General features: G+C 41.8%; 1 protein-coding gene across 3 annotated transcripts; it reads left to right on the top strand.

Annotated features, from left to right (window-relative positions):
* Positions 1-10,483: 10,483 nt before the first annotated feature.
* On the top strand, positions 10,484-21,544 carry LOC131222962 (homeobox-leucine zipper protein ATHB-15-like). 3 transcript variants are annotated; one of them, XM_058218225.1, is made up of 19 exons: positions 10,484-11,054; positions 11,636-11,854; positions 11,949-12,108; positions 12,196-12,296; positions 12,378-12,468; positions 12,672-12,767; positions 12,868-12,981; positions 13,077-13,160; positions 13,285-13,440; positions 13,562-13,636; positions 13,831-13,937; positions 14,008-14,203; positions 15,161-15,346; positions 15,509-15,589; positions 16,302-16,436; positions 16,639-16,964; positions 18,607-18,712; positions 20,302-20,451; positions 21,234-21,544. In XM_058218225.1, the coding sequence occupies exons 2-19, from the start codon at positions 11,643-11,645 to the stop codon at positions 21,378-21,380; spliced, it is 2,523 nt and encodes an 840-aa protein (XP_058074208.1). In that variant the 5' UTR covers positions 10,484-11,054; positions 11,636-11,642; the 3' UTR covers positions 21,381-21,544. The 3 variants fall into 3 exon arrangements, with proteins under 3 accessions (XP_058074208.1, XP_058074207.1, XP_058074206.1); XM_058218224.1 differs by having other exon boundaries at positions 11,308-11,854; XM_058218223.1 differs by having other exon boundaries at positions 10,484-11,854.
* The last annotated feature ends 1,753 nt before the right edge of the window (positions 21,545-23,297 follow it).

Raw genomic sequence — 23,297 nt, 5'->3', positions numbered from 1 at the left:
ATCTTTATACTATGGTTGATTGACTGATCATTTATGGACACCGCTTTGTTTATCTGTTGATTATAGGTGCCATTGCCGTGGCTGATTGCCGATTCCGATTGACGTGACCAATTTGCCGATTTCGATTATTGATTGATCCTGATTGTCGTGGCTGATTGCCGTGACCAATTTACCGATTCCGATTATCGATCGATTCCGATTGTCGTGGCCGATTACCGATTCCGATTGATGTGACCGATTTGCGGATTCTGATTATCGATTGATTCTGATTATCGTGGCAGATTGCCGATTTCGATTGACGTGACCAATTTGTCGATTTCGATTATTGATTGATCCTGATTGTCGTGGCTGATTGCCGTGACCGGTTTACCGATTCCGATTATCAATCGATTCCGATTGTCGTGGCCGATTACCGATTCCGATTGATGTGACCGATTTGCGGATTCTGATTATCGATTGATTCCGATTATCGTGGCAGATTGCCGATTTCGATTGACGTGACCGATTTGCCGATTCCAATTATTGATCGATTCCGATTGTCGTGGTCGATTGCTGATTAACGATCAAGGCAGTTTATCATGACCGATTGCCGATTCCGATTGACGTGACCGTTTTGCCGATTTCAATTATTGATCGATCCCGATTATCGTGGTTGATTGTCGATTAGCGATCGAGGCTGATTATCATGATCGATTGCCAATTTTCGATTGATGTAATCGATTTGCCGATTTCGATTATCGATCGATTCCGATTAACCGATTTGCCAATTCCGATTGTCGTGGCCGATTGTTGATTTCGATTGTCGTGGACGATTTGCCGATTTCAATTATCGATGTCGATGCTGATTGTTAATTCCGACTCCGATTGTCGAGGCGATTCTAATTCTGATTATCGAGGCCGACTCTGATTTGTCAAAGGCCGATTGTATAGGCTGATTCCGATTGTTAAGGCCGACATCGATTGTCGAGGCCGATTTCAATTGTCAAGGCCAATTATCGTGACCTATATGATGTACATGTGTTGAGGGTCAAATATTGCATATTAGACCCCAGTTACTACCTGGATTTACGAACATGACATTACTTAATGATTCATTTTAATCGTATTTGTGATGCAGGGTGTATTTACGAGCTTGGACTGAAAAAGATGTTAAATGCATAGAATTGATGTTCTAGAATCACCAAGGCAAGGGACGGACTCCAGGGGACCGAGATCGACGGAAGTGCACGCCAGATATCCAGGAAAATAGAGAAACTGAAGCTCAACTGGCCCGAAATTGGTCCAGAATGTAAGATCACATGGTTCCCACCATCCGATTGACAGAAGACTTCATACATATGATGAGAGCCATAAATTAACCGTACATATTAAATTTTAACAATTGAAGATCTCTGGAAGTGGGCCAACGGACAGATCAACCCCTTAATTCACTAAATGGGGCTCACTTGCTATTTGGATATGCTTCAAAATTGTCCTTGACGACTTCAAGAATATGAGAAAAAGGATGGATGGTGCAGATTTCTGATAAGCATCATAGTGGGCCCTGCATATGGTGCACGTATATCATGTACATTGTATGTACGCTGAGCACCATGCCGCCTTCCAAATCCAAACAGCGCCCGCCTGCGCCTGACCAGTTTCCAAAATAGAAATGGCACTTGTTGTTTTCAGCTGCGTAATGAACGGCCACTGGCCGTTTTTGCGGACCTCTGTGGGACCCACACGTCACCCGTACGGAAAATTCGAGCCGTCCATCTTGTAGATTGGCTCGAATAATACAAAACCTTACTGAAATTTTACACCCATGCATGCACACGTGTGTGATACAGAGGCCACAAACAGGTGGTTCTGTGACGTTCAAAATTATTTTTATTGTGATTTCTTCTTTGGGCCGTGTCAATGGACGTTCAAAACCATCCGTTCTTAACTGAAATTTCGTCATGAATGCAATGGATGGGGTGAATTTTCCTGGAAACACCTCTGTGGGGCCCACCGGTCACGACAGCGAAGCAGTGCGAAAGCTTTCGCAGATCCGCGAAAACTGACTTTTCCAGGCGGTTGTGGCCCACCATCTTTTATCATATGGCAGATATGAACTGTCTATCATGTAGAGGGCTCAAAAACGTCTTAAGGGACGGTGTTTCTTTAGAAATTGAGCGAGGAAAGTAGGAAGTTTTGAAGCTCCGAACTTGACTGCGAAAAAGCTTTCGCTATGGCTGCGACAACCCTCCACCGCCTTCAGCAGCTATAAAAGAAGGTTTTGGACGTGGGGAGAAGGCATTCAGATCTAGGGAAATCCTTGGACGTGCACAAGAGGGAGAGTAGAGTTTGTAAGGTTTTTATTTTTATTTTTCTATTTTATTTTTTCTTTCTTTTAAGGTGTAGCCTAATCATGTTGCTAGGCTAAAACTCTTAGCTAGGGCTAAGAGGTGAAGCTTGTAGTGTGATTGGGTTGTTAGCTTTGCTTTGATTCATGGTTATTGAATTCTTGTGAATTTTAGTTTGATTATTAAGGAATACTTTTAGTTTTTAATGGTTTATTGTGACTCAAATTACAGTAGATCTGCAATAGCTTTGAGTATGTTCTTTTCATTATGAGATTGTGAACTTAGGCGACTCGTAGTTGAGGCCCATTGTAACACGTATTAGGCCCATGATGCATAGCCCATTTGATGTATTCAAGACCCATGTGTAGGGCCCACATGTCATGTATTTGAGGCCCATGGGCAAGGCCCATTGTAATGTATTCATGGCCCATGGGTAAGGCTCATTATGATGTATTTATGGCCAATGGGCAAGGCCTATTGTGATATGTATTAGGCCATGAGCAGGGTCCACCTGTTATATATATGTTGTAAGACCCGTGTCCTAATCCGTACCATTTCATTAACTTCCGCGGTCCTTCCGGTCAAATTCCGGCAACCTTCGCACCGTATTCGGTGTTTGCGCACGATTCTAAGCCAGGTCCCGCGCACCGACGTCGGCTTGATCCGAAAGTTGTATCATAGCGACCGCGTCGTCGCCGCGGTTCCAACGCCGTGACTTGCGCACCGAACCGATACCCAGGTAAGAAGATGCCGATCAGCGTTTATTCCGAAGAAATACCGCGCGTTGCGGATTTCGAGGGAATCTCTACACAATTAGTCCCATCAATCATCATTAAATGCAACCTTATCTCAAGTGCAACAACCATACCTCAAAGTACTTCACCCATTCCCTCTTTTTCCAAAAGTCCACCATCTTTCCACCTCACCATTCCTCTTTTTCTCATTTTCAACTTCAACCATCCCTCTTCTCCACCAATTTCAAACTAAACCATACCCCTCATCACTTCTTTCTTACAACCATCACTCCACCCATCCCTCCACCCATTATTTCTATCTCTCCCTCTCATTCTCTAGCAAATTTTCCAAATCCCATGAGAAATTTCACTCATCCAACACTCCTCTCTCAACTTCAAGTGTGGCCCACCCTCTCATCTCCAATCTCAACCATTCATCCTTCATCAATCTCCATTAAAAGTGAAGGTAAGGAGCTAAGGAGTCCAAGGGAGCTAGGAGAAGGAAGATAAGGTGGGTGTTTTTCCATTAATTTAAATTTTAGGGCCCACTTGTTGGTGGGACCCATTTGGATGTATGTGATTTAATCAAGAGGGCCCATAGTGGCGGGGTTCCTCTATCTCACCGTGTATCTCTCTCTCTATCTCTCCCTCTTTCTTTCTTTGTAATGGTGTGGATCCCACCAATATGTGTTACATCTCCCCCGTCCATCTACACCAGACGGTGTGGTCCACTCTATTACAGGTGATGATCCACACCATCCACTATCTAGGTGGGCTAAATGCTTTATATATAAATATATATATGTTATATTTTATATAATATATTATGTATTATATATATAATATAATATATATATATTATATGTATATAGGTTGGTGGGCCACATCTACGTGGGACCCACCCCAATAATACACTTATGTATGCCGTCCAGCGTCCCTGGACGCTGGACGTTGGTAAAGGGAGTGTGCACAGGCAATGGGTGTGCATTATAAAAAAAAAAAAAAAAAAGGGAAGGGAGAGGTGGGCCACTCATGCAGGCCCCACCTTGATGTTTTTATACAATCAAAGCCGTCCATTCTCTCCCTAAGGTAATTTAAGGCGTTGAACCGAAAAATGAGGTTGATCTGGTGTCCTGGCGGGCCATGGTATAGGAACCAGTGTTTTTACCCTTGATTTACTCCCTGAAGCTCCTGTATATCTGAAATATCCCAATATTGGACTCTAAGTGATGGTAACAACTTACAGGGACCAGTGGCGGGATCGGATCAACCTGATGAGGGCCCTACCCTAGGAAAACCGTGCAAAATTGGTTTTCAAAAAAAAAAAAAAAAAACCACACTTAGCAGCTGCTGCTGCTGTCAGCGCATGCAGCAGGCCCTGCCAGCGGGTGACGGACGGGCGACCGGGCTGGGGCTCACGGCCCCAGCTATGGGCCCCACGTGATGCGTTTCGGACATCAACACCGTGCATTTGACGGGTCCCCTCAGTATACACGTCCACCCCAAAAATCAGCAGTAAATGGAACTTAGGTGGGCCACACCATCCGAAATAATATGAAGACATGTCTAAACATATAAAAGCACTTGGTGGGGCCTACCTGAGTTTTGGATGTCGTTGAAACTTGGTCTGTACGGTCATTTGAATGGGACCCACATAATGGATGGGCTGGATTGTGAATCACATCTCGGTGGGCCCCAAAACAAAAAAAAAAAAAAAAAAAAAAAAAAAAATATTTTAAAACAGCAGCAGCAGCAGCGACGGGCGGCCAAGAGGCAGGGACCCACGGCTCCATCCGTGGGCCCCACCATGATGTATATTTTGTATCCACATCGTCCATTTGGTGGGCCATTATTTGATATGGACCCCCCTCAAAAATCAGGCCAATCCAGCGCTCGGGCGGCCCACATCACAAGAAACAGTGTGAATTGAACTCTACCATTGGAAACCCTTTATGGTCCACAGAAGTTTTCAGATCAAGCTGAAAATTTTGTTGTTCCCCTCCTCCCTTGCCCGTGTGACCTTATGAATAAGTTGGATTTCAAATGAACATTTCAGTGGGCCTTACCCAAGGTCCAAGTGACCTTATGAATAGGTTGGATTTCAAATAAATATTATGGTGGGCCCTGGCCCATGTGGTGGAGCCATATTGATGTATTTCTGGCCGTTGGGGAGGCCCACCTTGATATATATATAAGGCCCATGAGGTTAGGCCCATTCGACGTATTGGTGGCCCGATGTCGAGGCCCACTCTGATATATATAAGGGCCATGTTACGAGACCCATTGTGATGTTTTCAAAGGCTCATGGGTTATGGCCCATTGCAATGTACATAAGGCCCACTAATGCGGCCCACTTGACTTATATAAGGCCCATATGAGATGGCCCATTTGATGTATCTGAGAACTATGGGTCGAGGCCCAATGAGATGTATATTAGTCCATTGCAATGTGTGATTTCCTATGGTTGTGTAATGGTACTTTATGGCGGGCTATGCCTTGGGAACAATGTTGGTTTGACGTCCACATTGTAAGGACAATGTTGGTTAAATGTCCGCATTGTCACACTCCTTAAGGCCACTGATAGGTTCATACTTATACTCTGCAGGCCGTCTGCCCATTTCTGTGATACGCAGAGCCCATCCCTATATGCATGTTTAGTATAGATCCATGGTTCATGATCATTCGCATCATATGTATGCCTGATGTGAGGATGACTGATCATAGCATACACCTTTGGATAGACTGTTTATGGGCTCCCTGATAGGCGGAGTTGCCTCATATAAGTGCATGGTATATACGAGATTGTTGCATGACTGATAGTGTGACTCATGCACTTGCATTTGTGTGATTGTAGTTACTATATGCCCTAGCGACATCAGGGCCATAGCCTCCACAGACACATCGTGGATGGCTGGGTTGGATACCGGAAAATGTTTGGTTCTAGCATACGGGCACTATAGATGTCCCTGGGTGAAAGTCCCTAAACCCGATGGTACCAGAGGATGACTCCAACGTCGAGACCGAGTGGATATACGAGCGCACGAAGGCCGAATACCAGGAGGCCGTGTCTCCCACTGTGTCGTGGTCGGTTGGGAAGGAGTGTGGCCTTACTCGCCCGAGGGTAGGGGGCAATACTAGGCTGAGTTTGACCAGCTCGCGAATGGGTCCGCTATCGACGTGCCGGATAGGTATTGGCAGACTATTGGTCAGGCGGATAGTGAGGTTTCTTACGCTCATTTGGACTGTGCGGCTAGGAGAGCGACAGTGCCATTTGGAGTGTATTGAACCCTGATTATCCCGAATGAGAACTATCGATACATGTTGAGGATTGGCATGCTTGAGTTGCATTTCACATCGCATGGCCGTGTTTTTGGCCGATGGCATTCATATCTTGCACCGCATAGCCTTGGTACGGCTGATTGCATTCATGTGCTCATTACCATGTTTCCACATCACTCTGACCTTGCATTTTGAGTACGTTTATATTGCGCACACACTTACACCACCCTCTAAGCTTTCCATAAGCTTATGCACGATTGATGCGTGCAGGTGACGCCAGGACGCAGTCGCAGCCATAGTCTAGCCACAGTTGGAGCGTGCAGCCGAGCTTCTGGAGTTTTGTTTCTTTTGTTGCATTGTATTTCCCCTTTCTGCCGCATTGTACTCAAAAGTTTTTGATCATAGTGGATTTTGTGGTGGTGTTCTTGTGGTTATTGTTTGTGGGTTATGCTTTTGTTATGCTCATTATGAATCAGACTGATGACTTGAAATCCTCCTTGTAGTATCCCAGGATCGGAACCTGGTGAATGGGTGCCGGGATCCGAAAATGGGGTTCTACGGAGGCTGTCGGCGCCGGATTCGGCGATCGGGAATTTTGTGAGCCCGGTTTCCGAGTTCGGGGCGTGACATATGTGGCCCTTGAGTAAGGCTCATCGTGTTGTATATTAGGCCTTTGTGTGAGGCCGTGGGCCCATTATATGTTTGGCTCTATGTGGCTATTCCATGGAGGCAATGTTGGTTAAATGTCCACATTGTTGAGGCCGATTGTTGATGCCAGTTATTGATACTGATTATGAGTATGTGACAGCATAACATCAGAATACATGCCCATATGCATCATCTGCATGTTTGTTATGAGATGTGATTGACCATTGCATATGCCATAGGGCAGGTTGTTCATAGGGCTCCCTGATAGGCGGAGTTGCCCTATATGAGAGCATGACATGCATAAGATTGATGCATGATTGGACTGTGTGACACATGCATCTCGCATTTATGTGACATAACTACCATACGCCCTAGCGACATTAGGGCCATAACCTCCACAGGTATTTCGTGGATGGCAGATGGGACACCGAAAATCTGTTCTACATGGTGTGTTATAGATATCTTTGGGTGAAAGTTCCAGAATCCTCTTGGTTCCAGAGGTTGCTCCAACGTCTAGACCGAGTGGATGCATGAGTGCATGAGGGCCATATACCATTAGGCCGCGTCTCCTACTGTGTCGTGGTCTGTTGGAAGGGGGTACGGCCTTACCTGCCCAAGAGGAGGGGGCAATGCTAGGCTGAGTCTGACCAGCTCGAGGAATGGGTCCGCTATCGACGAGCCGGGCCCGATATTGGTAGGTGGATAATGAGGTCTCTTCCACTCATCTTGTTGCGCGCGATGGGACGATAATCTGGTTTGGAGTGTAATAGACCTCGGTGATTTTTCAGAGAGGAACCCTGCTGATATGTGGACTTATTGAGTAGGAGTGCATACTCATGTATTTGTTTCATTCACTATCCACTCGGGCTGGTAGTGCGCAACTAATTGTTATGTACCTTCGCATGGTCAGGATTTCGGTTGGGCGCACGATTAACCTGAGATCAGGAGTTTACTACATTGAGTCTGACTATTCAAATTTAAGTATGAGACTGGTTTGGATAGAAGTCCCTTGTGATGGACCCCATAGCCTGCGATACTACGTACCATCATCCCGACTTCACACTCCAATAGGGCCATTACATTCGCACCGCATAACGCATTACATCCGCAACATATGACATTTTAGGTTGCTATGTTTCTGTATTTATATGGCTTAGATACGACTGACGGTATTCGTGGACTCATCAGGATTTGCATATTGCATCGCATCATCAGCATCTGATATTTGGCTTGCTGTCTCAGCATTGCATAACTGATCTGCATTGCTTCATCAGTTTATGATATTTTTTTTATTATATTTCTGTATCGCATAGCCTGGATAAGGCCGATGGTATTTATGCGTCTATCAGTATGTTTTCGCATTACTCTGATGTCGTATGATTCATGATCTTGTCAGTATTTCCGCTTATTTCCGACATTGTATGATTATGGCATTTTATTGAATACCTGACACTTATTTTGTGCACACACCAACACCACCCTCTAAGCTTTCTATAAGCTTATGCACGATAAATGCGTACAGGTGGCGTTAGGTTGCAGTAGCGTTGAGCTTGGAGCATGTAGCGGACCTCTGAAGCTTTGATTTTCGATATATGTATTTTTCTTTCAGCATTTATTCAAATGATTATATTAATAGATATGTTATGATGATGTTGCCTTTATGATTTGGGTATACTTGTGGTTGTGCTTATTAAGAGATAAATGTACAAAAAAAATCCTCCTTCTAGGATCATAGGATCGAAATCTGGTGTATGGACGCTAGCAGCCAAGAATGGGGTACTACGGAGGCTGTCAGCACCGGATTCGGTAATCGAAAATTTTGTGAGCCCGGTTTCCGAATTCGGGGCGTGACACACATTCCCATTATCATTATAAATAATTTATTTTCCCATAAAGAGTTGTTCCTCCCTACAAAATCTAGGATTTTAAAGTTTTATCAAATTATTATGCCCATATCCTTATCTCTTAAGGTATTCATATTCATTCATATAATTGGACATTCGTATTCATTATATGATAATAAAATATCACAAAAATTAACCTCCACGTAATTATCATCTAAGTCATGCGTTAAACAAAATTGAAAACCACTAAAAAAGAAATAAAGAAATTTATTTTTATAAGTTAAAAAATATTTAAAATTAATTTAATTTTGGACCATGACTATCTTACAATGAGCTCGATGTAATGCCTTATGTGTTTATATTATGTTTAGAAAACATTTAATTAATCGCATTCATTATCTTATCAATATATTTCAAAATAGCTTTAGAGTCTCATGTTAGGCTTAAAAATTGGAAAAAGCTTTGGAGTCTCATGCAAGGCCTCTAAATACAATTCTTAAAACTCATATACTACATAATAAAGTTGAAAATCTTAGATAAATTTAGGGCCTATTTGAAAGAATGTGGGATTAGGTGGTATTAAGCTGCATTAAGTGAAATTAACACTTATTATATAATAATTATATAAGTACCCTACAAATGTAATCAATAAATCAAATTTCACAATTGATGACTTATATTATATGCAACTCACGTGGAAAGGCCGCATATGGATGGTCAACTTAGATAAAACACATGCATCAGCATTGGCCATCCATACCGTGGGTTTTGAATTTAAAAATAATAATACTGGCTAATCTCTTACTTGAACTCGATGATATGATACCCCAGTTAATCCCGTTCTTCCCTTGATTCTAAACCCATGGTGAATTTTAAATTGGACCAAATACAATTCTATATGGCTTAAGCTCCAAACAAGATTTCAAATCCAGGACTAAGAACGGGGGACCTTCCTTTTTGAGTTGAATGCCCAGGCATAGGATCTAATACAGAGAGTGATGGTCGCAACCATCGGCTTAGCGTAAGGGCTCGTTTGGCCGGGCGGATTGGAAGGGATTGGAAGTTAAATTCGAGGATTCACCGGGCGTGCCAAACGGACTGGGTGACCTGATCCCGGGATATAGCAATCCCATGGATCTTAAGACAATCCACTGTCAACACCAGCATTACCTTTAAATCCCATCCAATCCACCCTGATCCGTTCAAATATGCCCGGGACATGTTTGGTTCGTGGGATTGAAAGGGATGGGAAGGCTTAACCCCAGGATGGGAAGGGATGGGAAGGTTTAGGCGTGCCAAACAGACTCGATATAGTAATCCACTGACAATCTACTGTCAATACCATCATTACCTTGAAATCCATGCCATCCACCCTGATACCATTCAATCCCTTCCAATCACCCGGCTAAACGGGCCCTAAAAGTTTCTTAACGTGGACTGTATAGCTTTATAATCGGCAGTACGGACGGTTCTATCACTCCATTTGGGCGATACACGCTGGATGGTTTGTCGCGGAGGAGGCGAAACAAACCCGAGAGCATCATTCCGGACCTTCAATGCACCGATCCAGGGCATTCATGTTAATAACGAGCCATATGGAGGGCATTTTCGTCTCAAAGTAAATATCTATATAAACTCCCTTACGGCGTTTTTAAACAGTAGTGTGAGCTGAGCGGAAAAAAAATCAAAGAAAACGAGAGCGGCAACAGCAAGAGCAGAGTAGTAGAAGAGAACAGAAAAGGGGTTTTACTTTCGCTTCAAATTCGGCTGTTCGGCGGAGATTTTTACTTGAATTCATGCATCTTCCGTCGATTCTATACAAATCGAAGATCGATAATCGATTCGAGTTGCAAAGAATCGTGGTGGCCGAAATCTCGTCTTGAATCGAGCATTTTCTTCTCTCATTCCATGCATATTCCATTCCGATTCCTCTTCTATCCTTTACTGAGAATCTCCTTTTCGTTTCCGGAGCCCTAGAAAAAAAATCCCCGCGAATATACCTGAAAAGACTAAGATCTGTCGTAGGGATGGATGAGGCTGGGACGAATAAAGAGCTATCGATCTTGAGAAATCTTGGCATCGAGCTTGGATTATCGAAAATGCGAGCGTAGGACGCATTTTTCAGTCCTGGTAATAGATTTGGAAGGTATCGGAGAATCGCCGAGTCGAATCGTCCGGTTCGTCCGTGTCAGAGAAAAGCTTCAAATATCGAGAAAACTCTGGTGTGAAAACCTCCTCTCCTTTGCTTTTCCTTTTCTCGCTTTATTTTTTTCCATCCGTATCGCTTTGGAGATCGGGAAATAGCAGCTGCGGATGCTTTTCGGCTTTGTTTTGGGGTTAAAGGAGGAAAAGAGACACCGATTCTGCTCTTTCGGGCCTGTGATCCTGCATCTCCAGTAGAAAAAAAGCAAGGATAAAAAAACTTCAAATCTTCAAATTTCGTGATAAAAATCTCATTCATCTTTTGTTTCTCAGCTCAAGAGTAGGAGAGAACGAGTTGGAATTTCGGAACTCTTTTTTCCCCAAAGGAATTAAAATTGAAGAGTTGTTTGATAGGAATATCAGTGAATATTGCAATCTTCAATGCTGCCTTTAATTTCTGATAGAGAAAATCGCAGTCCCCGTGTTTCTATCCTCTTGTCTGAAGCCTGCGGTTTCGTTTCCTGGGTTGAGAGAGCTTTTATATCGATTTCAATGGAGGCAAGTCATGAATTCGAGCTGTTGCAAGTTGAAATTTGAATCTTTGAAGAGCAGAGGTGAAAGTTGGTGGTTTTTTATTCTGATATTTGAGCTTCTTCAATAGGGACGGAATGATGGCTGTAACTCCGTGTAAGGAACTGAAAGCGGGAATGGACCCTGGGAAATATGTCCGATATACCCCTGAACAGGTCGAGGCCCTTGAGAGGCTCTATCACGAATGCCCGAAACCGAGCTCGATCCGCCGACAGCAGCTGATCAGAGAGTGCCCTATTCTCTCCAATATAGAGCCAAAGCAGATAAAAGTCTGGTTTCAGAACCGAAGGTATTGTAAAAACAAGATCACTTTTTTTCCCCCCTCTTTCTCTTGTTGTCAATAGATTCTGATGTTTGAAGTATCTGCTTGTAAAACTCTTCAGATGCAGAGAGAAGCAGCGAAAAGAGGCATCACGCCTCCAGGCTGTAAATAGGAAGCTGACTGCAATGAACAAGCTTTTAATGGAGGAGAATGATCGGTTGCAAAAGCAGGTGTCACAGCTGGTATACGAGAATGGCTATTTTCGCCAACAGACTCAGAATGTATGGGAATTTATTTATTTATTTATTTATTTAGCATCTCCTTCTTATCTTGTTTGTTGTTTTTGAAATTGGTTTGTCCACTTGCAGACTACGCTGGCTACTACTGACACCAGCTGCGAGTCGGTGGTGACGAGCACTCAGCACCATTTGACGCCGCAGCATCCGCCAAGGGATGCTAGTCCTGCAGGGTATGTCAAAATAGCCAGTGTTTTCCTTACTTACATGGGTTTTGCTGAATTGCTTATGAGGTTGTGTTGCATTTTCTGTAGACTTTTGTCCATTGCGGAGGAAACTTTAACAGAGTTTCTATCAAAGGCGACTGGAACTGCTGTGGAGTGGGTCCAAATGCCTGGGATGAAGGTTATCCATCTCTGTTTCTTGCCTGTTAATCAATGTGTTGACTGTTTAGTTCTGTTTGAAAATATAAAAAAGGAAAGGAAGCACCGAAAATGATATTCCTTTGTCTTGAAATATTTAAATGGAAGTATTTTCATTTGATTTTCTTGTTCTTGACACGAATTGAATGATGCCATCTTAATTCTTCTGTAACTTGGGTTCTTTAGCCTGGTCCGGATTCCATTGGAATCGTTGCTATTTCACATGGTTGCACTGGAGTGGCAGCACGTGCTTGTGGCCTAGTAGGTCTGGAGCCTACAAGGGTAAGTTCTTCTCAATTCTGTGCATCCCTTCCTTCCTTTTTTGTATACTGAATGCTAATTGTTGAGCTAGATGCAAGGCTTACTTTTAAGTTGATTTCAGGTTGCAGAAATCCTCAAAGATCGCCCATCATGGTTTCGAGATTGCCGATCTGTGGATGTTATAAACGTGCTGCCCACCAGCAATGGTGGAACCATTGAGCTGCTCTATATGCAGGTAGGTAGTGGTTTCTGTGGGCTTACCATATGTAGTGGAATACTTGTGAAACATCTAATTAGTGTGGGTCTCAATCTTTGGTTACTGAATTGCAGCTCTATGCCCCGACAACGTTGGCACCAGCGCGCGACTTCTGGTTGCTGCGCTACACTTCGGTTTTGGAAGATGGCAGCCTTGTGGTACGTTTCTTGTGAGTCTCCATGCTATAGGAGAACAGATTTGGATCCATTTTCAAAGTTCTTAATCATGCAGCTTTGCTATGAATTTGAATTGATAGTCTCATGTTTACTGTGAACTTGTTAGGTCTGTGAGAGATCTCTTAGCAGCACTCAGGGTGGTCCAAGCATGCAACCTGTGCATCCTTTTGTGAGAGCAGAAATGCTGCCGAGTGGGTACCTCATAAGGCCTTGTGAAGGAGGCGGGTCAATGATACACATTGTCGATCATATGGATTTGGAGGTATTTAACCTGTATTGGTGTCTTAATTGAATGATGCTTATTAATTATCACAAAAAAAAAAGCGAGTAAAAAATTCTACCCACCGATGCTTAGAATTTTAGTTGTTGATGTTGTGAACCAGCCATGGAGTGTACCTGAAGTGTTACGCCCACTTTATGAATCATCTACGGTGCTTGCTCAGAAGATGACAATGGCGGTTAGAACCAATCTTCCATTTCCTAAAATTTGAAAATTTCCTTTCACCATGGGCCTTCTATTCTTATTTCATTTGGGTTCATCAGAAGAGGATTATTACAAGCACAAGGAGGCTATTGGAATGATAGGATAGAGTTGGAGACTATTAATGTCTCATAACCCAACTGCTCTTCTGTTTCTGGATGTTTTGTTCAGGCTTTACGCCAGCTTAGGCAAATCTCACAAGAGGTTTCTCCTTCCACTGTCACCAGCTGGGGCAGGCGACCTGCAGCTCTGAGAGCACTTAGTCAGAGGCTGAGCAGGTGACCATTTTGTATTGAATTTTATTTGTGGATGTTCTGATTTTGGAGCCTGATAGGTGAGAGCTTGCAGGGGCTTCAATGAAGCACATAATGGGTTTACTGATGAGGGATGGTCGATGATGGGAACCGATGGAATGGATGATGTCACCATCCTTGTGAACTCCTCTTCTCCTGCCAAGATGATGGGTGTAAATGTTGGCTTCGCAAATGGATTTCCAGCCATGAGTAATGCTGTCCTGTGCGCCAAGGCATCAATGCTTTTGCAGGTCGGGATACCTAAGTCGTCACATGTTGTTGGATGTAGTCTCATAGAGTACGAAAATGCAAATTGGTGAATGCTTAAAGGAAATTTCTGCATTTTTTAATTGACAAAAGCTGCCTGAAATCAACAGAAACCAACCAGATGGGATGTATTTGATAATTTGAAGTGATGTTTATACCCATCTAATAATTAAAAAAAACTTGAAAAATAAAGCAAGTTTTCTTCAATCAAAGAAAGCTTGAAATTCAGTTTCCGTGACTTGCTCTTTTCTTTTTTCTCGATACCAGATGGTTTTGAAGGCTGTGCAATACATGATATGGAAATGTCTCTCTTTCTTTCTGTCGGTTGCTGTTATTTAGCCAGGCTGAAACATAGTCGAATCATTGATCTAATCCAGAACTAATTTAATGTCTGATTGGCTAGAAGGGTAACTTTTCTGGCTGATCCACGCCAATTTCCATTGCTTTCATGGATAATAGTTGTTACTTATTGCATTTTTAGCCAAACCAATATATCTGTTCTGTTTCTTTACATGATGACAGCTGCCCTTTTCCTCAGAGGTCTCTCAAAATGTAATGGTTCAAAGATGTGTTTTCCAAAAAATTGGAGGTTTTATCTAATTGGTGCCGCTAAATGCCAATTAGGCAGGGCTTTACAAAGTCTGCTTGTTTTAGGATATGAGATGCATTCCATTCCTTAGGATACTCTTTAATGGGCTTGCGCAGAGTTATAAAGCTATCTGCACGTGCAATAAACCTAACAACTGACATCTCTTAAATTAGTCACCTACTTTTCTATTAACCTTCTATATATTCACTTTCATAAAATGTTCAGCATTAAAGTTCTTGTATGGTTCTCTTATCTTTTTTCTTCGTATTTCCTTGCTTGCTATGTTTCCATTTCCTATCTTTCAGACCGCTCTTATTTTGTTACTTTCATCTGCCTTGTTCTTTTCTTGCAGAATGTACCCCCTGCTGTGCTCCTCCGATTTTTGCGGGAGCACCGATCTGAATGGGCTGATAACAACATTGATGTTTACTCGGCTGCGGCTGTTAAAGCTGGCCCCTGTGGTTTAGTCGGGTCTCGAGTTGGTGGTTTTGGAGGCCAGGTTATCCTTCCACTGGCTCACACGATTGAGCATGAAGAGGCAAGCTATTTTTGTTTCTAGTTATGCTCATCCATGTGATTGCTTATTCCTAGTTTATGGCCCCTGGCATTCGTAAGCATTTTTATATGAGATGTGCAACTGAAATCCTTCCAATTTGATGTACACAAACATATTTACTGTTGCTGTTTTTGCTGTAAACAGGTACTGGAGGTCATTAAGTTGGAAAATGTTGTACATAGCCAGGAGGAAGCCATAATGCCTCGAGACATTTTTCTCCTGCAAGTAAGTGTTCTTAGCTTGTGCCGTGCTCTTCTAAATGCAGTTTTTAGGTCTGTTTGGACGAGATAAACACTTACCTGTTTTTTTTTTTTTCCCTCCTTTTTTTGTTATTTATTTATTTGTTGGGGGGAACCTTAGAAGTTGGATGCTTTGTCTATCCAAAATGTCCTATTACATACTCATTCAATTACTTCAAAAATCGCCCACAATTTGAGTTGGTCCGAAACTCTGGTGGAGTTGAAGGGGGATAACCTGGTTTCTTTTCTAAAACCTGAATCATGTTGAGAGTTACTCGAAAAACCGGACTAAACATTGTAAACATAGAATAGCTAAATAAGAAATCTATGTGTAAGAACCATTATGGAGGAACTTAGAAGATGAGGTCTTACCCTTTCACAGATTAAAGAGCCCCTTAACAGCATAAATACGCTTTGAATAAAATTTACAAATGAAAACGCTTGATGAAACATGTCCTTGATCGGGACATCCCAAGCTGGTCTTTGTTTTCTGTTACTGAAACACCTGGGGTTCTTCAGGCTACCTACTTTCTTTAGCTACTTGTTAGCATCTCTATTGATGGCGGTAACAGTTGGCTTTAGTGCGTACTTGTTTTTAAACACTTTTGATTGGTTAATGGTTAGGTTCTAACTTGCAAATATTTGTATCATTCAAATGGCTTAGTTCCCTTGTGTTTACTGCTTTGGGCCTTTGGCAGCTGTGCAGCGGGATGGATGAGAATGCTGTTGGCACCTGTGCCGAACTTGTCTTTGCACCCATAGATGCATCTTTTGCTGATGATGCGCCACTGCTACCTTCTGGTTTCCGCATCATCCCTCTTGACTCTGGTGTGGTAAGTATACTTTAGTTAGAATTCACTAGTATCATAGCATATTTGGTTGGTGATATATGTGAATGTCTAGATCTTGTACCTTAAAAAAGAAGAAGTCTAGAGCTTGTGATGTAACAATGATTTGTCAAGAAAATGCTGGCAGTCTTTTTTCCCTGTTGTTCGTGCAGAGATCCTCAATCACGTTGCTGTGAAAATGATGCAGGATTCCTCCAGTCCAAATCGCACATTGGATCTCGCTTCTGCTCTGGAGGTTGGACCTGCTGGAAATAGAGTATCTGGTGATTATTCTGGCAATTCTGGCGGCATGAGATCTGTGATGACAATAGCATTTCAATTTGCATTTGAGAACCATCTGCAAGAAAATGTGGCAGCCATGGCTCGGCAATATGTTCGTAGCATCATATCATCTGTTCAAAGGGTTGCACTGGCACTATCACCCTCTCGCCTGGGCTCTCATGGCAGTCTCCGTCCACCACCGGGAACACCTGAAGCACTCACACTTGCTCGTTGGATCTGTCGGAGCTACAGGTATGTTGTCTGAACTCCTCTTATCTGTATTCTAAACTCAAAGAACTCTATTATCCTTGACCCAAAGATATGAATTGTATCCTCTTGAGTTTTTGGTATGTACAAGTGGGACTGCCTGTCCAATGGTCCCTGCGCCATGGATGGAACATGCCCCAAAAGTCTCATCAACGGGACAATCCTAACCCATAAGTTGGTGGCCTGCAAATAGATGGTTAAGACTAGAGAACGAAAAAAAGAAGAATAGTCCACATCCATTGGGGAAAAAGGACAAATAAAAACATCTGGGAAATATCCATGGTGTGGATCACTGGAACATTGCTCACTTGTACAAACCATGTGTATAGCATATCAGCGCAAGCATATCGGGTATCGTTGGATGCTGATACATTATTTTAATAAGAACCGGTCATAACTAAAATTCACTCTTGATACATTCCCAAATTGCCTTTTCTCTTTGCGTAGGAGACAGGTTTTCTTTTCTCCCGTAAAGTTGTATAATTTGTAGGTTTGTAGTATATAGTTACATGTGCTTCACTTTACATACAAGTACACAATCTTTTACATTAATTGATTTTGAACTTAAAAAACCTTGAGACTCTGAGGTCCTGTTTGGTAGACACCTAAAAATGAGTTCATCTTATTTTAGTTAACAGTGATGATGCATTAGAGATCTTGATCTCCAATAGACAAGTACTGATAAATAAAATGAGACGAACTCATTGTGTTTGGAGATCCACTATTAACTAAAATGAGATGAACTCATTTTTCAGCGTCTGCCAAATGAGGCCTAAAGCTATCCACCAATGAGGACAATGATGAGGTGTCCACCAATGAGGACAATGATGAGGTGTAGGAGCCCCCTCCACCCTTGTGATACCGACTCTACCTCCTTAGACAACTCTAATGGCAAATAATTATTTATAGAGGCAGATTCGTATGCTAGTTTTGCACCATTTAAAAAATGGTGGTGAATCTTGCAAGATACACTGCATAATTGCACAGTGATCCAGCCAGTCCAAATTGCTGACCCAACTTTGGATGGAGCATGAATGAAAATTTGTACTGAGAAGATAATATTAACCATCCAATTTTTCCCTCCGAATTTGGACCATTCACTAATTAACTTCTAAAACTTCTAGGTGCTCAATGACCCAATAATCTCTCAGATTTGAAGATCCTAGCCACCTATGGGTGGACATTTTTTTCAGCTGAATGTGGACCATTGTGTTATTCCTTTTCCAAAACTTCTATCTGAAGGCCACAAATTGCATATCGTCCTAACTTGGTGATTTTTGAACATGGTCCATCCATGGTGGTGCCCATCAGACTATACTCATGATCATTGAACTATATACATCAATTGTGTAGACTGATAACTGACGATATTTTGCATTTCCTTGACTAAAGGATTGTAGGATTATTCATTTATATAGTCATGTGTCATTCAATGCTGTTGTATGGTGGAATCTTGTATTGGTGTGGGGGTGACCTGGTTGCATTTTGATCCTAACATGCATGCATCACCTATGTCTTTTCTGAAATCCAACTGTACTGGACATTGCTAGAGAAAATCTATGCCAAAATAATTGCTTCACTAATTTATTTTCTTGCGTTTATGCTGATCTGGATTCTTGTTACTTAGGTGCCATCTGGGAGTGGAACTACTCAAGCCTGGTAGAGATGGGAGTGAATCTGTTCTAAAAGAACTTTGGCATCACTCAGATGCAATCATGTGCTGCTCTTTGAAGGTTTGCACAGCTGTTTTCAATAAAATTTCTTGTATAAAAGACATTCCCCTACCTGTGTTAAATATGGTGTGCAACCATGTGAGGAAAACACCTGTGCCTGCCCAGGCAGTCTCCTTAATTACACATTGTACTTGATTTTCGTATATCATTGTACCCAGTGTTTTAAATAGCTTATGGCATTTAGAGTGCAGCTTATGCTATTACATAGTGTAGGATAGCCTTAAGGCTATGTAGCTTATGAAAATAGCTTAAGTTGCCAAGAAACCTATGCTACACGCAACACAACCTACCTAAACGCTACTTAGCTTACACTAGAAGATATTTTTTGATAAAATATTAAATTCAATTAGTGTTTTTAATGTTTTTGACATTTGTCTATTTTCAATTAAAATTAGTAATTCTTTTCATTGATTTTAGTAAAAAATAATACAACTAATAGTTTCAAATCAAATCTGTCTTTCCTTTATCTTTATACTTCATCTTTGCTCTATTTTTCCAATTATTTTAGGCTATGTTTGGTTGTACCAAATGTCATGAAATTTCATTATTAATCAGTAATTTGTTCAAAAATATCATGAAATTTCATTATTTATCTGTAATTTGTGCTAAATATCATGAAATTTCATGATATCTGTGCAACAAGGCACAAGAAAGCTACACACCATGCAGCTCACACCTCACGCTTTGAAAGGGTGATTCAGAAGGGTGAATGCTACATGCTATTTGCTATTCAAACACTGATTTTCAAATCAGTTCTTTGACCTTTCCTTCATCTTTATCTTTAATCTTTGCTCCATTTTCCCAATTATTTTAGGCTATGTTTGGTTGCACCAAATGTCATGAAATTTCATTCTTAATCAGTAATTTGTGCAAAATATCATGAAATTTCATGATATTTGTGCAACAAAGCACAAGTAAGCTACACGCTATGCGGCTTACCCCTCATGCTTCGAAAGGGTGATTCAGAAGGGTGAATGCTACTTGCTATTTGCTATTCAAATACTGATCGTACCCTTGTCCAGCTTTTGTGGTTGGCCTCCAAGGTAGCATGGAGAAAGTTGCAAACTGTATGCCTGCCTGACATCAGCCCTCCTTTACCCAGGCTGGGACCCAGCTGGCTCTTGATTTTATTCTCCCTGATAATCTTAATTTCAATACTGATTTCAAATCAGTTCTTTGATCTTCCTTCATCTTTATACTTAATCTTTGCTCTATTTTCCCAATTATTTTAGGCTATGTTTGGTTGCACCAAATGTCATGAAATTTCATTATTAATCAGTAATTTGTGCAAAGTATCATGAAATTTCATGATATTTGTGCAACAAAGTGCAAGCAAGCTACACACTATGCAGCTTACCCCTCATGCTTTGAAAGGGTGATTCAGAAGGGTGAATGCTACATGCTATTTGCTATTCAAACACTGATCGTACCCTTGTCCAGTTTTTGTGGCTGGCCTCCAAGGTAGCATGGAGAAAGTTGCAAACTGTATGCCTGCCTGACATCAGCCCTCATTTACCCAGGCTGGGACCCAGCTGGCTCTTGATTTTATTCTCCCTGATAATCTTAATTTCTTTTTAAAATTCATGCAGGCATTGCCCGTTTTCATATTTGCAAATCAGGCGGGTCTTGACATGCTTGAGACGACCTTGGTTGCCCTGCAAGACATAACCCTCGATAAGATATTTGACGACCATGGACGAAAAGCTCTCTACACTGAGTTCCCGCAGATAATGCAGCAGGTCAATCTCCACTGCTCTTGATAAATTAAGAAAAAGAAGTATGTGAAAAACAAAAAAAGGAGAGATATAGATAACTTAAATAAGATGATTAGTATCTTGTATATCCCCCACTAAAGTCAAATTCATCCCCCCACTGAGGGAAAGTTGGATTTTTTTTTTTTTCGTTTTACCATTTATTCAAATGGTGTTGGCATTTGGCACCTGATCCAATGAAATCACAATGGTTCTGTGCTCTGCTCTTCCTCTAGATGCAGAGGAAAAATATTTCTTTTGGATGAAGCAGTTCACCTTTCTCATGGGACCCATGATCCATTCTCCAAAATGTTGGGACTGTGTGGCTCCCAACCAGCAAAGCCAACATCAATGAAATGCAATGGCTCCTTGTGGAAGTATGATTTAGAGCCCTGATCTTTTGGGTGACACATGGAATTTGGACCCATCACGTCCTGGCCTAAAACAAGCAGTCCTGTAATCTGGTGCACCATATGCATATAAAAAAATATGGATGCCTGAAAAGGAGTGATCACTGGAGCACCAATTTTGACATGCATGTGTGGCCCTCCGCCATGCCACATCACCTGCACGGTGAAAATTGCCTGTTGAATGGCCCGGATCTCACACATGAAGCTGGATTCAGACTACTATTGAGTAGGTATCTGGCAGGGCTCTCTTTTTTCTCTGTTCAAAGTCAGAATCCTCCAACCTGTGAAAAATTTTTGAAAATCATTTTTCAACAGACCTCTTAATGTTGGTTTTTTGTTTTGTTTGATTTGCTGTGGCAGGGTTTCACATGTCTTCAAGGAGGAATCTGTGTATCAAGCATGGGAAGGCCTATCTCATATGAGAGAGCTGTGGCTTGGAAAGTGTTGAACGAGGAAGACAATGCCCACTGCATTGCTTTCATGTTCGTCAACTGGTCTTTTGTCTGAGACGCACCTACCCTGAAACAGAGACAAGTAAAACAAAATTTCTAAAACCTTTCACTTTCTCTTATGCTTTTGAAAATGGGAACCCCTTGAAATGCCTTCTTCTACTTTTGATGCCTGCACTGGATTTCTTTGGGTTGAAATACAAGGTTGCTTTCATTCTGAAATCTGGTATTTGTCTGTTGTGTGTATGAATCTCGTGTCTATGTTATGAAGTAGGGCTAGACTCCTGTGTCAGTCTTGCAACCTATAAAAGGTGGTGCTGACTTTTCAACTGCACACTTGGCATAATAGTTGTACCACGATCCAGACATTCCAAATCGCTGACCCAGCTGTGAATGGAGCATAATGAAACATTGAACTGGGTAATTGAACAGGACATGGAAAAGATAATGTTCTCAAACTGAAATGGAAGTTTTGTAGGATGGCTATAAGACTAGCCATGCTTTGTGGGACAATGTTGGGCAGTTAAGGAAGAATATGTTCATAGAACTGAGTAAAGCATAAATGAGGATGTTGAGATGGATGAGTGACAAGCCCGGGAAGGATAGAATTAGAAATGAATGGATTCAAGGGAGCTTAGGACTAGCACCAATAGGTAATGAGATCAGGGAAAGTAGACTTGGATGGTTCAGTCATGTGCAATGGAGACCAAAAACTGTGCTAGTTAGGAGTGAGTTGGTACAAGTTGAAGGTTCTAAAAGGGCTGGGAAGGACCGAAAGGATGTTGATGGAGGCAGTAGGAAAGGACTTGATGACCTATGGTCTAACCGACAGTATGGCCCTTGCTAGAGTGGAATGGGGGAGGAGGATTCATGCAGCCAGCCCCAAGTAATTGGGATGATGCTTAGATGATGAGGATGATGACCATGACATTGAGAAGGTAATGTTAACTGTTTGATATTTCCCTTTGAATGCGGATCACTCTATTTTGCTTTTAACCATCCATTTGATAGGGCATTAATTGGATGGTTAGGATTACGTGAGGAGTGTGATTTTAGATATATGATACATCTGCCGCAGGACCCACATTTTGGATTGTCTGGACAACTGTACACACCATTGCCACATGTGAAGAGGATGAATCACCACTATTGTCGAGTTGTTGCTAAGGGAATCTAGCTCTATGAAATAGTGTAGGATGCATGTGGTGCGGATCCCTAGCAAATCTATTTGCTAGCAAGTAGTAATGCGTGGAGTGTAGACATCTTTTACCATTTTATTAGAAGTAAAATCCTCTTGAGTGCATGGATGAATGGGATAACATTGATACACCATCCTCTCACTATTTTACAACTAATAAAAGCAAATCATGCATTAAGTACTATATTTTATATCTTTTGGAAGTTCATTTAAGAGTCGTGATATTTGGTGCAACCAAACACCCTTAAAGAGGGCTCTAAAATTGTTCAGAGAGATTTTATGCTAATGATTTGGTTTCATTTTGTACTAGTGGGCCCCATTATTTAGTGATCCAAACTGTTGTTATTATGGACCCACTGAGTGACACCTGGCCAAGGGTTCGAGTATCCATAGGTGGTGAAATCCCCCTACGGTGTGAGTGTGTGCGCGTAAAATTTTTTTTTTTTTTTAAAAATCACCAAAATTCTTTTAGATGGAGAACTCCCTGACTTCTCAATAGGTGTCCAACAAAAATAGGTTAAGAAAGAAGATTCAGCAGCATTTCCTTTCCAAGTAATCTATGGCTATGATGTTCCAGGGGATGTTTGCTGCATGGGCCATCACAAATCGGTTGTAGCAATGTTTTAGATCACTGGACTGTGGGTCCTTACACAAACCAATTGCCTGAATATACTGAACAATCTCACTGAGCATTTATTGACATAGTTTGTGAAGAATCAAATGTATTAGTGGCCTTAGAAACTGTCAATGTATTGGATTGCCCAGGGGTTTCCGTAT

This window comes from Magnolia sinica, chromosome 13 (assembly GCF_029962835.1).
Source record: "Magnolia sinica isolate HGM2019 chromosome 13, MsV1, whole genome shotgun sequence".
NCBI lineage: Eukaryota > Viridiplantae > Streptophyta > Magnoliopsida > Magnoliales > Magnoliaceae > Magnolia > Magnolia sinica.
This window is presented reverse-complemented; position numbering and strand designations above follow the sequence as displayed.